The sequence below is a fragment of the Cylas formicarius genome, unplaced genomic scaffold, assembly GCF_029955315.1.
Source record: "Cylas formicarius isolate icCylForm1 unplaced genomic scaffold, icCylForm1.1 PGA_scaffold_12__32_contigs__length_19106922, whole genome shotgun sequence".
Lineage (NCBI taxonomy): Eukaryota > Metazoa > Arthropoda > Insecta > Coleoptera > Brentidae > Cylas > Cylas formicarius.
Window position 1 is genome coordinate 7,741,732 of NW_026844225.1, and position 18,484 is coordinate 7,760,215.

Sequence of the window (18,484 nt, forward strand, 5' to 3'; positions counted from 1 at the left end):
GGATACTGCGTGTTCAAATAGACTACCGTCTTTTCCTCCCTAGCGTTTGTATTCCTAATCTAGATTTATGGAAGTAATAGAAAAGTCCAAAGTTATCCTAATCTGCTATTAGGTAAACTGCTATCACCAGCCTAATAGAAGACAACTTACAAGAGCAACCAAGTATAATAAATTCCGTAGTTTGATATAGCGAAACGTTCGACTGATATCTATATCTCAAAAACCAGAGCACTAGTGTTCTGAAAGACCTAGGTATATCTCCATGTTAAGGGACTAACCACAGAAAGTGTTACGTTCATAAAATATTGTATCCTCCATTGACTAAGCAAGTAACGCATGTAAAGGTCGGATCTCCAAAGGTTTTATTTATAAGGAGCGATGAATGCAAACAGACTGCTAGCTGATTCCACTCATAATAGACTATTAAGGTACAGGGCCAAAAGATCGGAAGTTGGATTCTAAAGTACCTAAGGAGATGGTTTGATCACTCGTATGGATCTTAAGGGCAATAATAATAAGAAAGATTTTCAGACTATTACACATTTGTGATACGTTAAATAAAATTGTTTCACAGAATAACCAATCCCTTTGATTATCTAAAAAATTTAATCTAAAAAGGAAATAAAATAAATATCTAATACCATCCAGACTATCTAAATTATGAAGCCATAAACTTATAAAACATCCGACAAATCCGCATAGTACATCCCGCGTGTTAAAAACATTGACGTTCAATAATGTAAATCCGCATTAAGGCAAATCGAAGTTCTCCGCATTATTAATAGTGCGCCTTTCCGACAGAATTATAAATTATAATTGAATATCGGTAAATACAACATCAGAGCCGATATTAAATGTAAAGTTTTGCTATAAATCGTAATAATAACAGACCTAGGATGTTTTTAATGACATAGATGCCCTATTTTCTATTGCATGTCATCTTCTGGAAAGCTTATACGTATGGGCGCATCGAAATTAATTCAACTTCATTTATATTTTATACATGTATTATATTTAAAAAAAAAATAAATAACTCTTGGTTGAAACCCCATTTACTATGACCTCAGTATTGTCAAATCAACATTTATTTTGGTGATCGTGGTAGCATTAAAATGTATTTGGAAGAGAATAACACTTAACTAGAAGATTTAAAATGTAATGTCAAGTTACCATTAACAATATCAGTGGCAAGGTAATAGATCCCGTCAATAATTTTTTATAGAAATTTCTTCAGCTTCCCCTTCATTAAATTTTTGGTTTATGATTTAAAATACTAGATGAAGTAAATGAAATTTGAAAAATGTATTTATACATTAATTAACACTTTCTATATGTTTATGCTTATGACTTTTTAAAGAAATATTACAAATTTGATAGATTTTCATAATAGGAAAAACTAGAGTAGTCATAAAATTGACGCTGGAAAGGGATATTTCATTTAAGACATTTAAAAAAATGTAAAATAATGTTTTAGTGTTTCTGTTATTTAAATGACTTCCAAAAATTAATATGATATCTTATTTCTCGAACGTATGCCAAGAAATGAGAAAAACGTAAATCTAAAAACACTTTAAAATCCCCATCACTCTACAAGGGGTTTTAAATTTTAGGTCAAAAATTCAATAATCTATAAAATACAAATATGGGCATGATTTTCTATAAATTCACCCACACTATTAAACAAAAATAACCAAAATCGGATTAAAAATAAAAACAATATTTACGTTCGAAATTTATCACAATATTTTAACAAATTTGCACTCTAAGCCGGTGTTTTAATTCGCGCATTGTTTTACGAAAGCAACATTTATTAATTTAAACAATAGCTACGTGGCACACAGAAACTGATTCGCAAAATGTAAACGCTTTCGTTTTAAAGGTTCCAGATGTGTTGTTTATTTTTTTCCTTGCATTATATTCGTCAAAGTCGTATATTCTGTCCCTAATTAACTTTAATAACGAACACAATAGTTTATTTTAAAAAAGTATTTATCAATTTTCCATTTAAAAATTATAGAAATATCTCAAAATTCTGTTGATTCGCTATTTTTCTTCTAAACATTATGCCAAATCGAATTTACAGTTTCAAATGGAATAAGTTCAAATGAAAAAAAACCGGTTTTATTATTTTTTTTAACAGAACTTTATTTCTGCAAATAAATTAACATTTTTTAACAAATCTTTTAATCGATTTATTAAAATATTGGTACACAGTGTCAATATTTATTTTCTAATTAATCAGCAATACAAAATATTATCTAAAATATACTATAATAATTGTAATCACTTTTAATTGTCCATATTGGCTAATAAATGAGGATACAATCAGGAATTCCTTTTTTAATAGTTTCTCAAAAACGTTATACAATTTTTGATTTTTAAGTCTCCCGCTAGACCATCTAGTCTAGTCGCATTTGCAATTCGATCTTGTCACTTGATATTGATTCTGATATTAATTTTGTATGTATTATTTGTTTCATCTGATTGCTTTGAATTTATTCTCGATACAAACTTTCAGTATTTTTCAGTTATTCTGTTGTAGATCTGCTTAGATACACAAACCACATTAAATATCTAAAAAGAGAGAAGAGAGAAAGAATTCATGTTTTACCCTATACATTAAGTTCCTAAAAATCCAAGAACATCAACATCTTTCCATACGCAGATGTTTGTTTAAACAACCCAAAAACCAGACGGCAAGTACTTGCATTTTAAAGTGCCGTAAGTTTCCGCTCTTAGCAGATGGCGCTGCAGATCGAGTTTTCGAACGGAAAATAATACTCGAGACGCAAACCGTGGCGACAGCATGAAGTGAATTAAAAACAATTGCTCGCATTAAAACGCGTTTAAAAAAAATGCAATTGCTCGTATAAAATACTGACCGACAACGCAGGCGAGTAGATCGAGCAGGTAAGAGTGTTCGCACGGAGTACAAAATTTAAAACTGAGCACCGTTAACAGGACACAACACACAGTCATGGTTTATTGCGTTCGAAAGACAACGTAACACGTGCGAGAAAGTACACCCTTAACGTTCAACTATAACGGCATATTCTCTCTCACCCCTAGGTAAAAGCGAAACTGAGACGGCGCCCTGAAACGAACGAAAGCAACCCCTTTCGAGCCGAATTCGAAGCGCCATTCAAGATGCCAGGAATTCACCCCGTTTTCTGCTGTCGCCGCTGCCGTTCCTGCTGCAGCAGCTCTCGATGATGGAGCGCACATACAGGGCGTCCGCAGACACCTAGAAACTGTTATTTTCGGTGTCTCTTTGTATATGTAATAGTTTTACCATTAACTGACATAAGAGATAGGTGTTTTCTCACTGAATGTTTTTAAAGTGCCTAAAGTTGTGCCAATCTATAAGAAATGTGAAACGTCTGATCCTAATAATTACCGATCCGTATCAATTATCCCAATAGTTTCCAACGTTTCCAAATCTAATGCACGGAGTTCTACAGAGTTCCATTATCTTTTTGGTCATATTTACCCTGCGGCCGCGGTTAATTTTGCAAACATCAAACACGAATGTAGAACCCCTAAAAGGGGAAACACAGTTAGCGAAAGAACATGCCAAAACTCAAACATTTGATAAAGACACGGTGTTGTCGAAACAATTGTCATGTCATAATATATAATTTCGTGAAAATCTGAACTTTTAGTTCTTATTTATTTTGATAAATGGATTTTCATCAAGTAAAAGCCACCACAGTTCAATTTTCGAAAATATTAGACCAAAGCTTGACTATGAAACCTGTCTATCACCATCAACACCCCTCTCTACATAGACATAATCCAATCTAAAAGCAAGAAACTTTACAAAACGTTTTTGAACATACTCAAGAGGCCGAATATGAGTTAAATAAGTGCCCAGATTATGGAAGCATATTCAAGCTTAGATCTAACTAGCGAATAATAACGCTTCTTTAGAGCAGCAACGCCAGATAACGCTGAGCAGTTACGAAAAGTAAATCCGAGTAATTTAAGAAAATGTGTTAAAAAAAAGTCTCACCCAAATCTCTAATAGATCTATATCTGGGTAAAGTAGTTTATTTAATTTAATTAATATAGTCCTAAATTGTACTTCCAAAGAGAGTTATTGAGAGTCTTGCGAGCGATGGCGAATAAACTTACAGCTGGATGTGACAAGGTTCCAGGCTTTATTTTTAAGGAAGGTTCTCAAATTTTCGTCTTCCTTCTATTAACCATTTTTAACCGAATTATAAAATGAGTGTCCCGTTTTGAAGAATGACTCCACTCCTGATCATATTAAAAATTATTGGACGATCTTTGCCAGAGCCTTCTTATTTCGCATAATCAACACCGCTTCATAGCAGGGTTCTAATTTTGGACCATTATTGTTTTCGATCTTTATCTGTAAAAATTAAATGTGGCTTTGTACTATTTGCAGATGTTTTTAAAATTTATTGATCTATTTGTTCCTACGAAGATGCTACCACGGTTAAACCCCCCTCTCTAATGTTTATATGTGGTGTGAGTAAAATAATCCCACCTCCAACATCTCAAAGTGCAAATTTTTTATTTTTCTTCAAATTAGATAATGTTTTCATTATTTGGCCACATATTCACGAATATCTTCAATTTAAATATACGTAATACGACCATGTGTTCAAAATATCACCGATCAAATTTCAAAATTAAAAAAAAAAACATAACATCAAAACTAGATTCTCTACTCCATCGACCTTCAAATCTGCGTTCCATTTCTCTTGGTGGAACTTCCAATTCCAGTCTTTGTTTAATTTTTTCTTCTATCGTCTTAAAAAAGTCATTTTTTGTTAGCGGATTAGGAGTGAGAATAACACACATTATACACATTTGGCAAAATGAATTTTTGTTCGCTAATATCATTATAAACTATAAATTCAAAAGTTTATTATATTTTTAATATGCCATATTTATATACTGATGGACTTTGGATATACGCGCAATTATATTTAAATAAAACATATTACTTAAACTTTAATCGCTCTCGAGTAAAAGGACTTTGCGGTTATGCTTTTTTTTCAGGCAAGTCAAAATCTTAAATCAAAAAGCTTATAAATCCACTTGTGTAAGCTCCATCAAACTTCTGCGTAAAACGGGTATTTCCTTTTTGAAATAGAAAGAGTTAGCTTTTATTTGAACCTCATCTTTTGGTATTATCATCAAGGATTTTCGAGACTTTTTTTCACTATACCTGCCGCTTTGGTTTCCCGTATTAATTTAAATGGTCCTTCTTATTCCAGTCATTTTTTGATATTTACTTTTATCTTGAAACTAGGCTTATCATGTCTTAAAAAAATACTTTTTTGTTAGCGGAAAAGGATGGAGAATTCAGCAACTTTTCATTGGAATGAATTATGACTTATACAATATAATTTCGAAATTTCGTATTTATCTATGTTCATTAAGATAATTTGAAGTCATATCTATATACTGTTTAAAAAAACCGATATACATAAATTATAAGCGATGCTAAAGGATAGTTCAATATTACATCATGTTAAACGATATACCGCCTATCAATATCAATTCCTCTATCTAATTTCCTTATTGTGTCGTGTAAAATTATTTGTCCTTATGTGTGTCAATGGTAGGAGAAAAAAAATGGCCGATAGGTATTTCAGATCCCCCAAAAAAAAGCTTATTGAAATTAAAAAAGTTTTAAAATCACTCCAGAATCTCATACCAGCGGAAAATTACGTATCGGCAATTATGGGCGCTAAACACCCCCTAACATTTATAAAGTTACCTTAAACACCCGAAAATCAGTAACAAAGTACACATTTCCGGCCGACCAATTAAATTTCGACAAGAGGAACGATGAAAATCACAAAACATAAAGGGGTTCGGCGGGGCTGAGGTGGGGGGTCGGCTGGTAAACTACATAAATTCGCCACCCTTGTTGAAAATTCATGGAAAATTCCCAAATACGCAAGCGACGCATTTTTCCGAACGCTTTTAGATATCCTACATTTTCCTCTGGCCTTTTCTTCTCCCTATACGTATCGTTTGGAAAATGGCGAACCAAATTGCCAAAAAAAGTTAATATTTTTTACACCTAAATATTTTCGCATTTTTCAGTCTCCTGATTCGACCTCGTTTCATCTAAGGGCAGATTAAGGAGCAGGTTCATTTTTTAAAGGATATTTATTTTAGTATCATTCAATATTCAAGCGATATTGTGGAACACATGTCGGTGTGACGCGTTTTGGGTGGTAATTATAATTTTTGATGCGTATTGGCCATTAACAGGAGTAATAATATGTGCTATTTGGTAGATTATTAAATGGCCATGGCCATAATCAACAAACATATTTGATTGCGTTTAATTCGCAAAGTGTAGATAATAAATGATTTTTGATAAATGAACGAAACGAGCCGGCCCACAATGAAACCGAATTCTCACAATGTTTAATTTACAATTTGAATTATGGTTAAATTGTCGAAGACAAACAATAAATTAAACCGTAAACGATAATTGAATTCGGGCCCAAAAATTTTTTAACCGGCGATAAAAAATTTGCAGTTGTACTATTATTTTTCATCATTATCGGGGCTTGTTAATGACCCTCCTTGTACGGGAAAACCTTATCTCCTTTTATGTTGAAATCGCGTAATGCGATATTTTCTCTAGAAGATAATATTGTTTACATTTACACGATATCTTATAGTGATCGATGTAGCTTTATAGCACAGGAAGACGCCTCATATAATACGCCGAAAATATAGAACGATTTTCAGATAAAATAATGGCAAGAGGAGATATTGATTTAATCCGCGGCTTTATAGCGCTCCCAAAAACAACCTCAAAATTTATGTCGAATAATATTAGTTGAAAAATAATAAACTCCTTACTCTTTAATCAAGCAATAATGGTTAGTTTTTAATATTATTTTCATTGATTCTCCAGTTCAAACTAGCATAAAATGGGTTATAATAATAATTATAGTAAACTAACTAAACTAAGGTGTTGCGGTGGAGACAGTTCTTTGTACAGGATGCCTCAAATTCCACTGTCTAAACTTTAACTGTGTGTGCTATGTCGACCGTTTCTCAAAAGGTAATTATTTATTCATCAAAATTAATGTTGCCCCCTTCAAAATAATCCCCCCAGATATAATATACTTCTGCAAAGGTTTGTTCCAATCTTCGAAGCACTTCTCATAAGCATTTTCTGGTATAGCCTTGAGTTCTTCCAGCAATTTTCTCCTCCTCCTCAATCATTCCAAACAACCTTACTTTCATGCGTTTATTTAGTTTTGGGAACATAAAAAAGTCACAAGGGACCATATCCAGTGCATATGGTGGCTGAGGCATGATTCTGGTTTTGTTTCTGGCCAAAAAGTTAGACACAAGCAAGCAGCGATCAGTGAGCAGGTGCGTTATTAAATCAATGAATTGTTTTCCCACAACGCTGGGGCGTCTTTTCGGCCATTTTACAAGAGCTTCTTACAACTTACACTATAGGCCGTTGTCAACATTTCAACTCTTTTGCAGCAGTGTATTCCAGTTATTACAAAAAATTTTATGCAAATTCTTTGTTTCATTTTTTTTTTGACAGCAGAAAGTCACCGAACACACAAAACACATCTAAAGCTTTTGTCTCCCAAAAAAAAGTAAATGTACAAACTGGCTCAATCTGTGAACATATGACATGTGTACCAACATAACAAAAAAAACATCGAAGATGGAACGTGCGTAGTCCGCCCAATAAGAAAAGTCTCCATCCTTTTTGAACACACCACGTACATTATATTTTGAATAATATTAAAGGAACTAATATTTTCCTAATCAATGAAAAATTTCAATTGGGAAATCATTTCCGAAAAATTCAGACTCTACATCGTTTAACAATCTTCGCGTTATCAGTATATAACCACCAAATAATAAAATAAAAATAAGTATTTATTCGCTAATAAACACTTGCTGGTCTAATGCTCTTTCTAATTCCAATCACTCTGACACATACAGGTTGTCCAAATAGTGTGTTAAAGTAACGTATATCATTTATCATTTGTTTTATAAAAAAATGTTAAATAGAAAAGTCATAGATGAGACTAAAAAAAAACAAATCGAAATGATTTTAAAATATACACTGTGATTCATAAATATGTTGAAAACCATATATATAATTGTTAAATGGAACAGTTTCTATACTATGGCAATCGCCCAATGTAGGATTGTTATAATCTATATCGAGTGTCTTCGGATTTATGCCCACTACATAATACTTCCATTAATAACTCCTATTAAAGCTCTTTCAATTTTATTAAGCATTCCTTATAACTAAACTTAAACTAAACACATTTTTACTAATAAAATCCTGAAATTTTTCAAGCCGTGCCAAAACGTTACAAAAGCGGAAATAATTTGTAATAATAATAATAATAATAATAATAATAATAATAATAATAGTTTGAAATAATTCGAGATTAAAACAAATATAGTTGATAAACCCAAAAACACTCGGTATAGATCAAAACACGCTACATTGGGTAATTGAGTATTAATTTTTACGAGTCAATCTGCTTATGTGAAAATAATTTTAAATTTTTTCTTTTAGTTTCATGTATGGCTTTTGTATTCAACATTTTTCTTTAAAACAAGTAATATTACTTTCGCACACTATTTGGACACCCTGTATATACCATATTTTGTTTTATCTGTAAACTAGGATTACGAATTATACACGTTAAAAAAGCGACTTTTTGTTCACGGATCAGGGAGGACTATTTCAGCTTCTTTTCGTTGGAATGTATTACATATTATATTATATTATTTATTTATATTTGACAGCAGCGTTCCACTGAGTTTGTAAATAATTTTACAAAAACTTGAATTTACAACAATGACTAATCAACTAACCAAATTAACGTTGGCTGTTAAAACCGTGGCACTCTGTAAATGGAATCCGTATAAATTGAAAAAACTTCAGGATCTGCCTGGCGCCTCCATATGTAAACTTCATTAATCTTCCTTAAAAGGCGGCCTAATTCTTTATAACACCGCCCTCCACGTATGTTTGTTCTCGACGTTACGGGATAAATTAAAATTTTACTAACTAAATTGAAGCGTCAGTAAGATGCGTGCAAATATCGTTTTAATACGGATTCATATTTTCTGTTTAATCGGTTAATGCCGTATTTGACCAACGAAGGGTTACGTTTTACGTACGTATTTGAATTTTAAATTATTCGCCATTCTCACAAACGCATTTGAAAAGGCCCAGTAAAATTTACAAGTATCAGTTTTAAGAAATACGTTATTAATTTTCCTAATACAAATCCGAGTTATATGATTGATTGATAATTGATTGAGAAAATTGATATTTATAGGTGCGCTATGCTTTTCATTCTATCTATTACAACAAAATTTATGGCGTTTAGAATATAATTAATTAACTTTAATTCTCCAATTGCAGATTTGTATCGTAATTTTAAAAAATTGTGATTCTAATGCATCATCAGATCTTTGATGATGCATTACATCTTTTTTATAAATTGAATCCTATAACGTATTTCAGCTCCTGTTTTTGAAATTGAATGAATTGAAAATCCCAGGTTCTTTTTCTTGTGGTATGATTGACACAAATCGCTACAGTGTTATAATATAGTAGAAATTTTCTAGCCAGATGTTATATAGATCCTTGGGCGTGGTTTGTTCATGCTACATTTCTGTTTGATGCGTTTGTTTATTCCTCTTCCTCCATGTTTGAATTGTTGAGTTGTAAATTTTCAAATTTAACGTTATATCGGGGCTGGGAGGATAGAAAATGTCTATTAATTTAAAAGAGGTTACAAAAATTGATTGAGGTTTAAGTATAATTTTAAAAGAGCAAATTAGGTATTGACTTAGTAGAAATTATACGCAAAAATGTCATTATAATTGAGCTAGTGATATTTTTATATATAATAGAGTGCGTCCAAGATAACACTGTCTATCATGGGGATATTGCAATCCACGTAAAAGTTTAAGATCACTTTCCCTTTGCCAATTTTTGAGCTCTACAAGATAGCATTTCGGCGAAACCATCATCATTAATTTTAATTACGAATACAACAATATACAATATAATTCTACATTGTTTGACATACTGGCATATGGAATGCGCTTTTTCATCTGACCATAAGTTCAATATGCTAAAATGTTATATTTTACGTAATAGTAATGCCGTTGAAGCTGGGCGTAGGTTTTTAAATAACTACCAAGAAAGAACGCACCTTTGCTAAAATGCTCATTATTGCCCATATTAGACCGAATTACACTCGATTTTTTTATATATGAATATTGGATAAAGTTTGATTACCAGCGAGTTTTTGAGACTGAGAAGATTACTTCTTGAAGCCTTTCAAAACATAACAACTGCTATCCGTATTTGGAAAATATATTTTTTTTTGTAGGAAAATGTTTGTAGTAATTATTTTAATGAATTAACACGTGACGTGATACACCTATGCGGGTATCATTTTATCTTTTTTTTCATTTACCATATCATAACCTGCTGGCTAAAACATTGAAAATTTAACAGAATCATATTCTGTCATACATAAGAATAATAATGATAAATAGCATTAAAAAAAAACACATGTTTATTAACTACATTTAAATTTAAGGATCTCTGAAACACGTTTCTGTATCTTACGTTTAAGTCGACAAATAAAAATAAAACGTACACAAGCATTCTGCAACCTCTGAATGCGGCGTCTAGACTGACTAATGATAAGGAAACCATAAATCACATCACAGTAGTTCAAATGTGAGAGAACACACAAACACTATCTATGATTACCCCCACATGTTATCTAAAATTATATTAATATTTCGTTTTAGCAGTTTAACTTTATTTTTATTTCACAACAATGAGATTCTAATGGCTGAAACTGAAACTGAAACTGAAAAATCTAGTTGGAATTAATTGCGAATGTGTTTTTTTCCTGCTGACGCTCTTTATAGACAAAAATAAAGCTCTTTTGAAGTTTTTTCCTTCCAAGTTTCAATATCTACGAAACTTTAATTAGGTATTAAATTAGATTATTAACTTCTTTGTTATAATTGTCATCCGTTTTCGTACCTGAAATACGTTCGATGTAAATATATAGTTCAAAAATGATTGGCCAATAATTCCTTATACAATTTGTGAGCGCTTTTTAAAACCATACATCGACGGTGCACCAAGTAACCTCTTGCAAAAGAATAAAATCGACAAAGGGCAATTGATCTGGGAGCCTAACAAAAGGCGATATCCTTAAAGGAAAGGATATCGCCGAAACTACCACACTAATCTCCGAAAGGAGTTTTTTTTAAGTCATTCAGGTTATGGATTAGATTCCTTTCCTTGATATAAAATCAAATAAATTACCCTTTGACGAAGGTCAAGTGCTTGGAAAGGCAATATCCCAATTTATAGCAATTTCTACCGGGCATTAAAAACCTCCGCGTTTCCGATCAAAACGCGCAACGAATTTTAAATTGACAAAAACATTGTTTACGAGCGAATATATTTCTCAGCTCACGTTAACAATTCGGATTGGACAAAAAAAATTATTCAACGGCGATTCATCAGATTTTCTATCTTCTCTATGCATGCGGATCAATTTGTCATGCATTCATTAGTCATTCCAGAAACGTAAACAAACCATCCAAGTTTGTCGTTGGCTCCAGTTCAACCGTTATCAATAACTTGGAGCCACCCATTTATCCGCAACAGATCTCTTCTATCAATTTAAGCGGCTGTCGCAGAAACTGTCACTTTTGATTAGTTTAAATTTGGTCGGGTCCCTTCTTGAATTCTTGGGGTCAAAATTCGTAAGTTACCTTCGGCGGACTGATTTTGCATTTTATTGAAAGGGCCCAACTTAAGTCGGGATGGCGTGAGTTACGGAAAAGTTTTTTTTTATCCAAATAAGTAGATAGAACGACGGATTATTCCTCAACATTATTTATCGCCGATAGCTCAAAAGTGGATAACCACCCGCTTTGATTAAACCGGGTGATCTCAAAATTATTTAAATTATTTAAATAACTTTAATTCCTTTGCAGCTAGATTGTAGAAAAAAATTTGGTTGTTAAAAAATTATATACAGCTATTTAATTAACTACGTAAACTTCCTTTTTTAACAAAACTAATAAAAATAATAAATAGAACATGCATACAGGAACAAATAATTTTCAAGCCTCAATTTACATGCAACGAAAATTACGAAAAACAAAAACGGTAACTATTTTCACCATAAAAAGGCAAAGAAGATAAGAGGGACAATAAACATCAAAGGATTTCATGACACTGCACCAATGCCAAGCTGTAGAAAAAATTGAAAATAACTCGAATCTACGGCAAAAAACTAATTTTCAATAGCAAATTATTGATAAAATATATTTCATACTAAATTTACAGCATACACAAAAATTTTACTTCTCAGAAATTAGAAGCTAGAGAAAATAATTACTCTGTATATTGACCTCTTTGTTACGTTGTAGAGACCATAATGTTATCCCTAATTTTATTAAAATTCTTCGTAAATCTAGTTTTATTTCATTTCGAGAAAGAATTCATCATGCCCCTGAAGAAATACACCAAATTGCTTCCATCGGGCATACGAGTTCGATAAATTTTCAAACATGGCGCATGACAAAGTTGAAAATCTTCATTTACCTTCTACCCAGAATCACTTCAAAAATTTGAAAAACTAACGTCAACACTAGTGAGGTCATCAAACTCTTTTCGGCTACCAAACACAGTGGTAAATGTATCATTGTAGTGCGAATTATCACAAATGTCGAGTATATCTTTAATAAACTGCAATCTCAAACAACTAATGAAATTTGATTTGAAACAGCAAAAATCCGTAAAAAATCAAAACCTCCTAAATTTAATATTTCAATGTCTGGAAGCGTTGCTATTAAATTTAATACCGACAAATGCTACGGTGGACATGAACACAAATGAATATCAGCAGAAGATTCAAGATATTCTTACACATAGATCTTATCGTCAGCTTAAAGCTTCTTCTCTATGAGAATCTATGAAAAAGTCTGCTACAACTCCCGAATCTAAAATTCCTTGTCTTTACGGAGTCCCTAAGATTCACAAACCAGGATTACCCCCTTCACCCTATTGTCAGCACAATCTCTAACAAAATACCTAGCTTCTATATTAAAACCCTTTACAAAGAAACTAGTACTTAATTCCTTTTATTTCATTGAACAATTAAAAAGCATTACATTAGAACCATAGGATATTCTGGTTAGTTTCGACCTAGAATCCTTCTTTACTAAAGTGCCTATTCCTGAAACTCTCAACACTATTTGAGATATATTAAAATCTGAGAACCTGGGACCAAACTTTGTCATCTTTATTGAAAAATGCTTACCTGGAACATATTTTCCTTATATCTGACAACTTTTTGAACAAAGTCTTTAAGAAGAAAGCGTTCGAAACATTCCATCTAAAACGAAAATTATGGAAACGCTATGTCGATGAAACTTTTGTTATTTGGCCTCACGGTCAAGAATCCCTACTAGATTTTCTTAGCCATTTAAAGTCTATACACGCCTATACACCCTATCATCCGTTTTACAAGTGAATTAGAATCTAATAATAATCTCCTATTCTTAGATATTCTTATCAATAGAAAATCAAACCTAACATTGCTTCATTCTGTTTACAGAAAACCTATGCACACATACCTTAATGCACTGTCCCCTCACCATCCGGGTCAAAAATCGTACGTTATCAACTCTCTTGTTTAAAGAGACGTAAAATCATCTCCTCTTCTCTCACACAATTTCCACATTAAGCGTTCCATCGCAAAATACACTTCACCAAAACCTTCCAAAGACAATGAGTCCGAAAGCAACCGCACCCTTGTTACTGTTGTCATTTCTTACATTCAAAACATCACTGACCACATATCGAAAGTTCTTAAGAAATATAACGTTAAAACCATATTTAAAATTCTCTGAATATCTTCGATCCGCAAAAGACAAAATTCTGTTTGAGATGCCAGGAGTTTACAACATTCTATGTTGTACCAAACGAAACAATTTTAACCGCGACTCAGGTCTTTACCTGTCAAGCTCCGAAGAAGCCAATAGGTCGATTGACGAAACGTTAGGTAAGTGACAACAATAACCAACGCAGGAGAAATCCAGAAGTTTTGTAAATAGAGAAAATAAATGATGAAACCAGCCACCCCATATCAAAATTTACAACAGATTTTTTGACGATTATTTAATATTTTAGATTAAAGAATGACACTTCGTAGCTCAGTCTGCATTAAATATCCTATTTCTGTAACTATTATTGAAAGTAAAGTAAAATCTCTTTCTCTAACCAATCACCAGCTGAACAACCTGAGTAATTAATCTCGAATTGACCTGTTTAAGGAGAAAATAAAATAACCGATGGCTTCATGCTGGGTTTTAAAAGGGAAGGAAAAATTTATACAATACAAGACAACAGGCATTTTGCAACATGCAAGAATTCAACAAGCATATTCGACCCATGATCAACGGACTATTGCAACATTTCACGTGGATCAAGTGTATTGCAGAATGATAGAAATTCTCTAATGGCTTTTGATTTGCTGTAATAACTACTAGAATCGTGATTTTGAAATTGGAATTGGAAAAAATATAGTCGCTGGTAATCGCTTCAATAGCGAATAGAGAAAAACCTACTACCTACATTCCAGAAAGTAAGTTAAATTTAAATTCTTAGTGACTAGGCTAATTTAAATTTAAATTTACTATGTCGACAAAAAAAAATTGAAAATTAAGATGCATAGATAAAAAAAGATTTACATTATTAATATCATAATATTATATTATTAATATTAATAATTATAATATATTACATAATTATATAATAATATATAGTACAAAGGTAATATAAATAAAAAAATAAAAGTAGGAAACTTCTTCTAAAACTCACAAATGTTGATTTATATTCTAAACTGGTTATTTCTTTTAGTGGAACATCCTGTATGTCTTTTAATAATTTTATGAGACTTGGTGTTTGAAAAAAATATATCAAATATACCAAATATACAAAAGTTACTAGTTTATTAACATTTACTAGTCAAAATAAACTTGTGTGTGTGCATTATTAAATGTCCATTGATAATACAGCGCTGTTATATCCAGTTTCTCGTAATTGTCATATTTTGTTATCCAATTATGCGATGTTTGACAATTAAAGAGTGTTAGGAAAAACCTTCTTCTAATTGCCTAGTCATTAAAGAAATGTAGATACGAGGTGTGTTCAAAAAGTAAGACGACTTTTGAATTTTATCAAAAAGTATTTATTTATTTATCGAAATTAATGTTTTTCCGCTTCAAAGTAATATCCCCAGATATAATATACTTGTGCGAAGTTTTATTCCGATTCTCGAAGCACTTCTTTGTTCCATTTTTTTTTACTGTAGAAAATCGTCGAGCACCCAAAAGATGTCTAACACTTATGTCTCACAAAAAAAAGTAATAGTACAAACTAGTTGAAACTGTGAATATATGTTAGGGACACGTGTATCAACAGAAAAAAAAAACAAAAATCGAATGTACCTAGCCCACCCAATTACAAAAGTCACCTTACTTTTTTAACACACCCCGTATATGTTTTGAAAAGCTTAATACAATTTCTACGGGCAGGGCGTTTTATTAAAAGAAAGTATTGTTGGTGTATTAAAATTTATGAGTTTCAGAATTCTCATTTTCATTAATTGCATAAAGCACAAAGTTCTAGGGCTATTGCTTGATTCTTTATGCATTATAGTTCAGATACTGATTGTATCCAGTCTTCTACACGTCGGAGCTGCAGATTAAAACCAAATCCACCTTTAAACACGCCCCTAACGGCGCAAATATAAATTAACACAAGAATGTCACTGTTCTGTAGAACGCTTCCCGCGTTTAATACAAAATTTGTCGACCATATTTGAGGGTATTAAATAGATTTTGCAAAAACTTGAACGGAACTGAGCGTACTCGTTTAATCGAAATGCTCGATTAACGCAATATTTTCTAAATATAGAAGGGAGATTAATTTTCAATTTCCAAGCTTTGAAATTTTATCATCTTAATGGGTTAGAATTAATATTATAATGCTCTTCCGTTTTGTACCTGTCGCGTGCAGTTGCCAGCTCTCACACTTCGGCACCCAATTTTCCCCGATATCGATATATATTTTTTAAATATTTTGCGTGTCACTAATTTTACGCTATCGGGAAATACTCGAATCTCCGACGAGATTCTTGGATTACGTTGTTTAAATCGCGCAAAATGCTTAATGCTTGAAAGAAAAAAGTTTTCGTTTTTCAACTTTTCATTTAAACCGAACAGAGATAATTCGCCACAAAGTTTTACGAAGTTCGGATTTAAAAATTTAAACGGAATTACAAGACTTGGCTGCTGCAGAAGGGGGCGCTTTCTAACCATCATTCTTTCACATGTAGGCATGATTTTGTACTCCCGAAGAACGGTGGTATTATAACTTAAATTCAATTTTGAATATCGATATGTCAATGTAATGATAGTCATATTGTACAGTGTGTCCCATACAAATCGCCAGCATCGAACTTCCTCAAGATCCTCTGACCATCGGTTTTTGCCACACCAATAAATGGTTTTGGCTCAATGATTGCAATGCGATGAACCGGGCTAAAATGATTATTGGAGGACATAATAATTCATATTAAAAATATAGTCTCTATGTCTGATGGAAAGTGAACGGTATTAGTACGTGTCGCTTTGTCAAATATTGAATACAGAAACATCGCTATGTGATGTCAGTAAGAACTAGACATAGTTATTCATTACGGATTAGGATGGCAAGCAAATTGCATGGACCTGTATATAGATAGATAGATCATTTACCCACAAAAGCCATTACAATGCATGTTCCGTTACAAAAAATTACATTTAAATGTTGATAAAGTAGAAAATGTGTATGTCTTACCATAAAGTTATACATATAGGATAATCATATAAGATGTGTATATAAGAAACAATACAAATACATCAATATAACATTAGAAACATTTATTTGGAACATGTGCTTCGAATTCACTTAGGCTATAAAAAGCATTGGTTGTTCACATGCATCTTGACATATTTCTTAAATTGCTTGGTAGAAAGTTTCTTTAAGCTCGACGGGAGCATATTATAATAGTGTGGCCCTGCATAGCATAAAGATCTTCTACAAAATATTAGGCTTTAAGAGATTTTTTTCTGTTACGAGCGTATTGACAATGGTTATCAATGTGTTTCTTATGTAAATGTTTATTTCTATGTGTAACTAGCAGTATTTTAAATAGGTATATACAAGGAACCGTCATTATTATGTGTTGCTGAAATATTTCTTTGCAAGACTGTCTCGGAGAAAGTTTAAAAATTAGGCTAAGTATTCTTTTCTGCTGTACAAACACCCTTTCAGCATCACTAGCTACTGTAGAAAATTCAGATAATACTTTCAATCATGTTGTTAATTAATTTGGGTGAAGATAGTGATGGCGACCCAGAACTGCCTATAAAATAATATAATTCTGTATATTATAATATGCAAAATATGGACACAAGAATGAGATATTTCAAAATATGTTTTGGTAAGCTATTGTGTTCATTAACCTATACTTGTCAAAGTATTTTTTTTATGTTTTTGGATAAGCAATTTTAAGCTGTGAAATGATACGTCACATCGATTGTTCTGTTGATAACTAACAAACTTTTAGTTTCAAAAATATCGTCTTAAAGCCATTGAATTCTGTGCAGAAATGCAATATTTTCAATATCCGAAGAGATTTAAACACTCTATGAAGTTTCCCGTTAAAAGTTTTCCTGTACAGCTTGTAGAAAACCACAGAGTTTATAGAACCTATAGTTTCCACAAATAAAATATTATTAACAAATAGAAAATGACTGAAAACGATTTTTAGTTTTCAAAAACCACCACAGAGTAGCTAGTTTAATTTTCGACAATAAAATTGCTTGGAATAAAGATATAAACATGTAAACAATGCTAACTAAATGGGTTTATTTAGGGGTGATGGTTTTTTTTAACGTCTGATGGTGACCAGACCCGGGTTATATATTTATAAGCATTTTTCAGAGCCAAACACCTGCAGAATGTTTTTGTTAATAACATTTTTAGGAAATCTATATTGGAATATTATGAGATGAATGATTGCTAATTTCTATTAAGGAAAGAATGACATAAATATTAGAAAAATAAAGAAATAAAATGTGAATACTTCTTTTCCATAATCAATTTTCCTTGTAGCAAACTTCAGTCGTTCTGTTCCACATTTGTAAAATCAAATTTTTGTTTGTGAGTTTTGGAGGAACACTATAGTCCAATTAGGAATTTTGGTCGATAATTAATGCATTATGTCTCAAAACGCATGGCGGAAATTCAATAAAATTAAAATAATTTGGAAAACAATAAAAATTTCAAAATATTTTACCCACGTTTCCCTGGTGAACG

At 32.0% G+C, this 18,484-nt stretch overlaps 1 protein-coding gene across 5 annotated transcripts in view; it reads right to left on the reverse strand.

Moving 5' to 3' along the window:
- LOC132695652 (hemicentin-2-like) overlaps window positions 1-18,484 on the reverse strand; it is a 611,218-nt gene that overhangs the window by 94,801 nt on the left and 497,933 nt on the right. For 4 of the 5 annotated variants that reach the window (XR_009617867.1, XR_009617866.1, XM_060660040.1 and 1 more), the window contains exon 1: window positions 2,883-3,051. The exons of the other annotated variant lie outside the window; for it this stretch is intronic. Coding sequence is in view for 2 of the 4 variants with exons in the window: in XM_060660040.1 (XP_060516023.1) it covers window positions 2,883-2,979 (97 nt within the window). In the remaining 2 variants the exon portion in view is untranslated. Of the gene's footprint in view, window positions 1-2,882; window positions 3,052-18,484 lie in introns of those variants that run through there. 5 annotated transcript variants of the gene reach the window in all.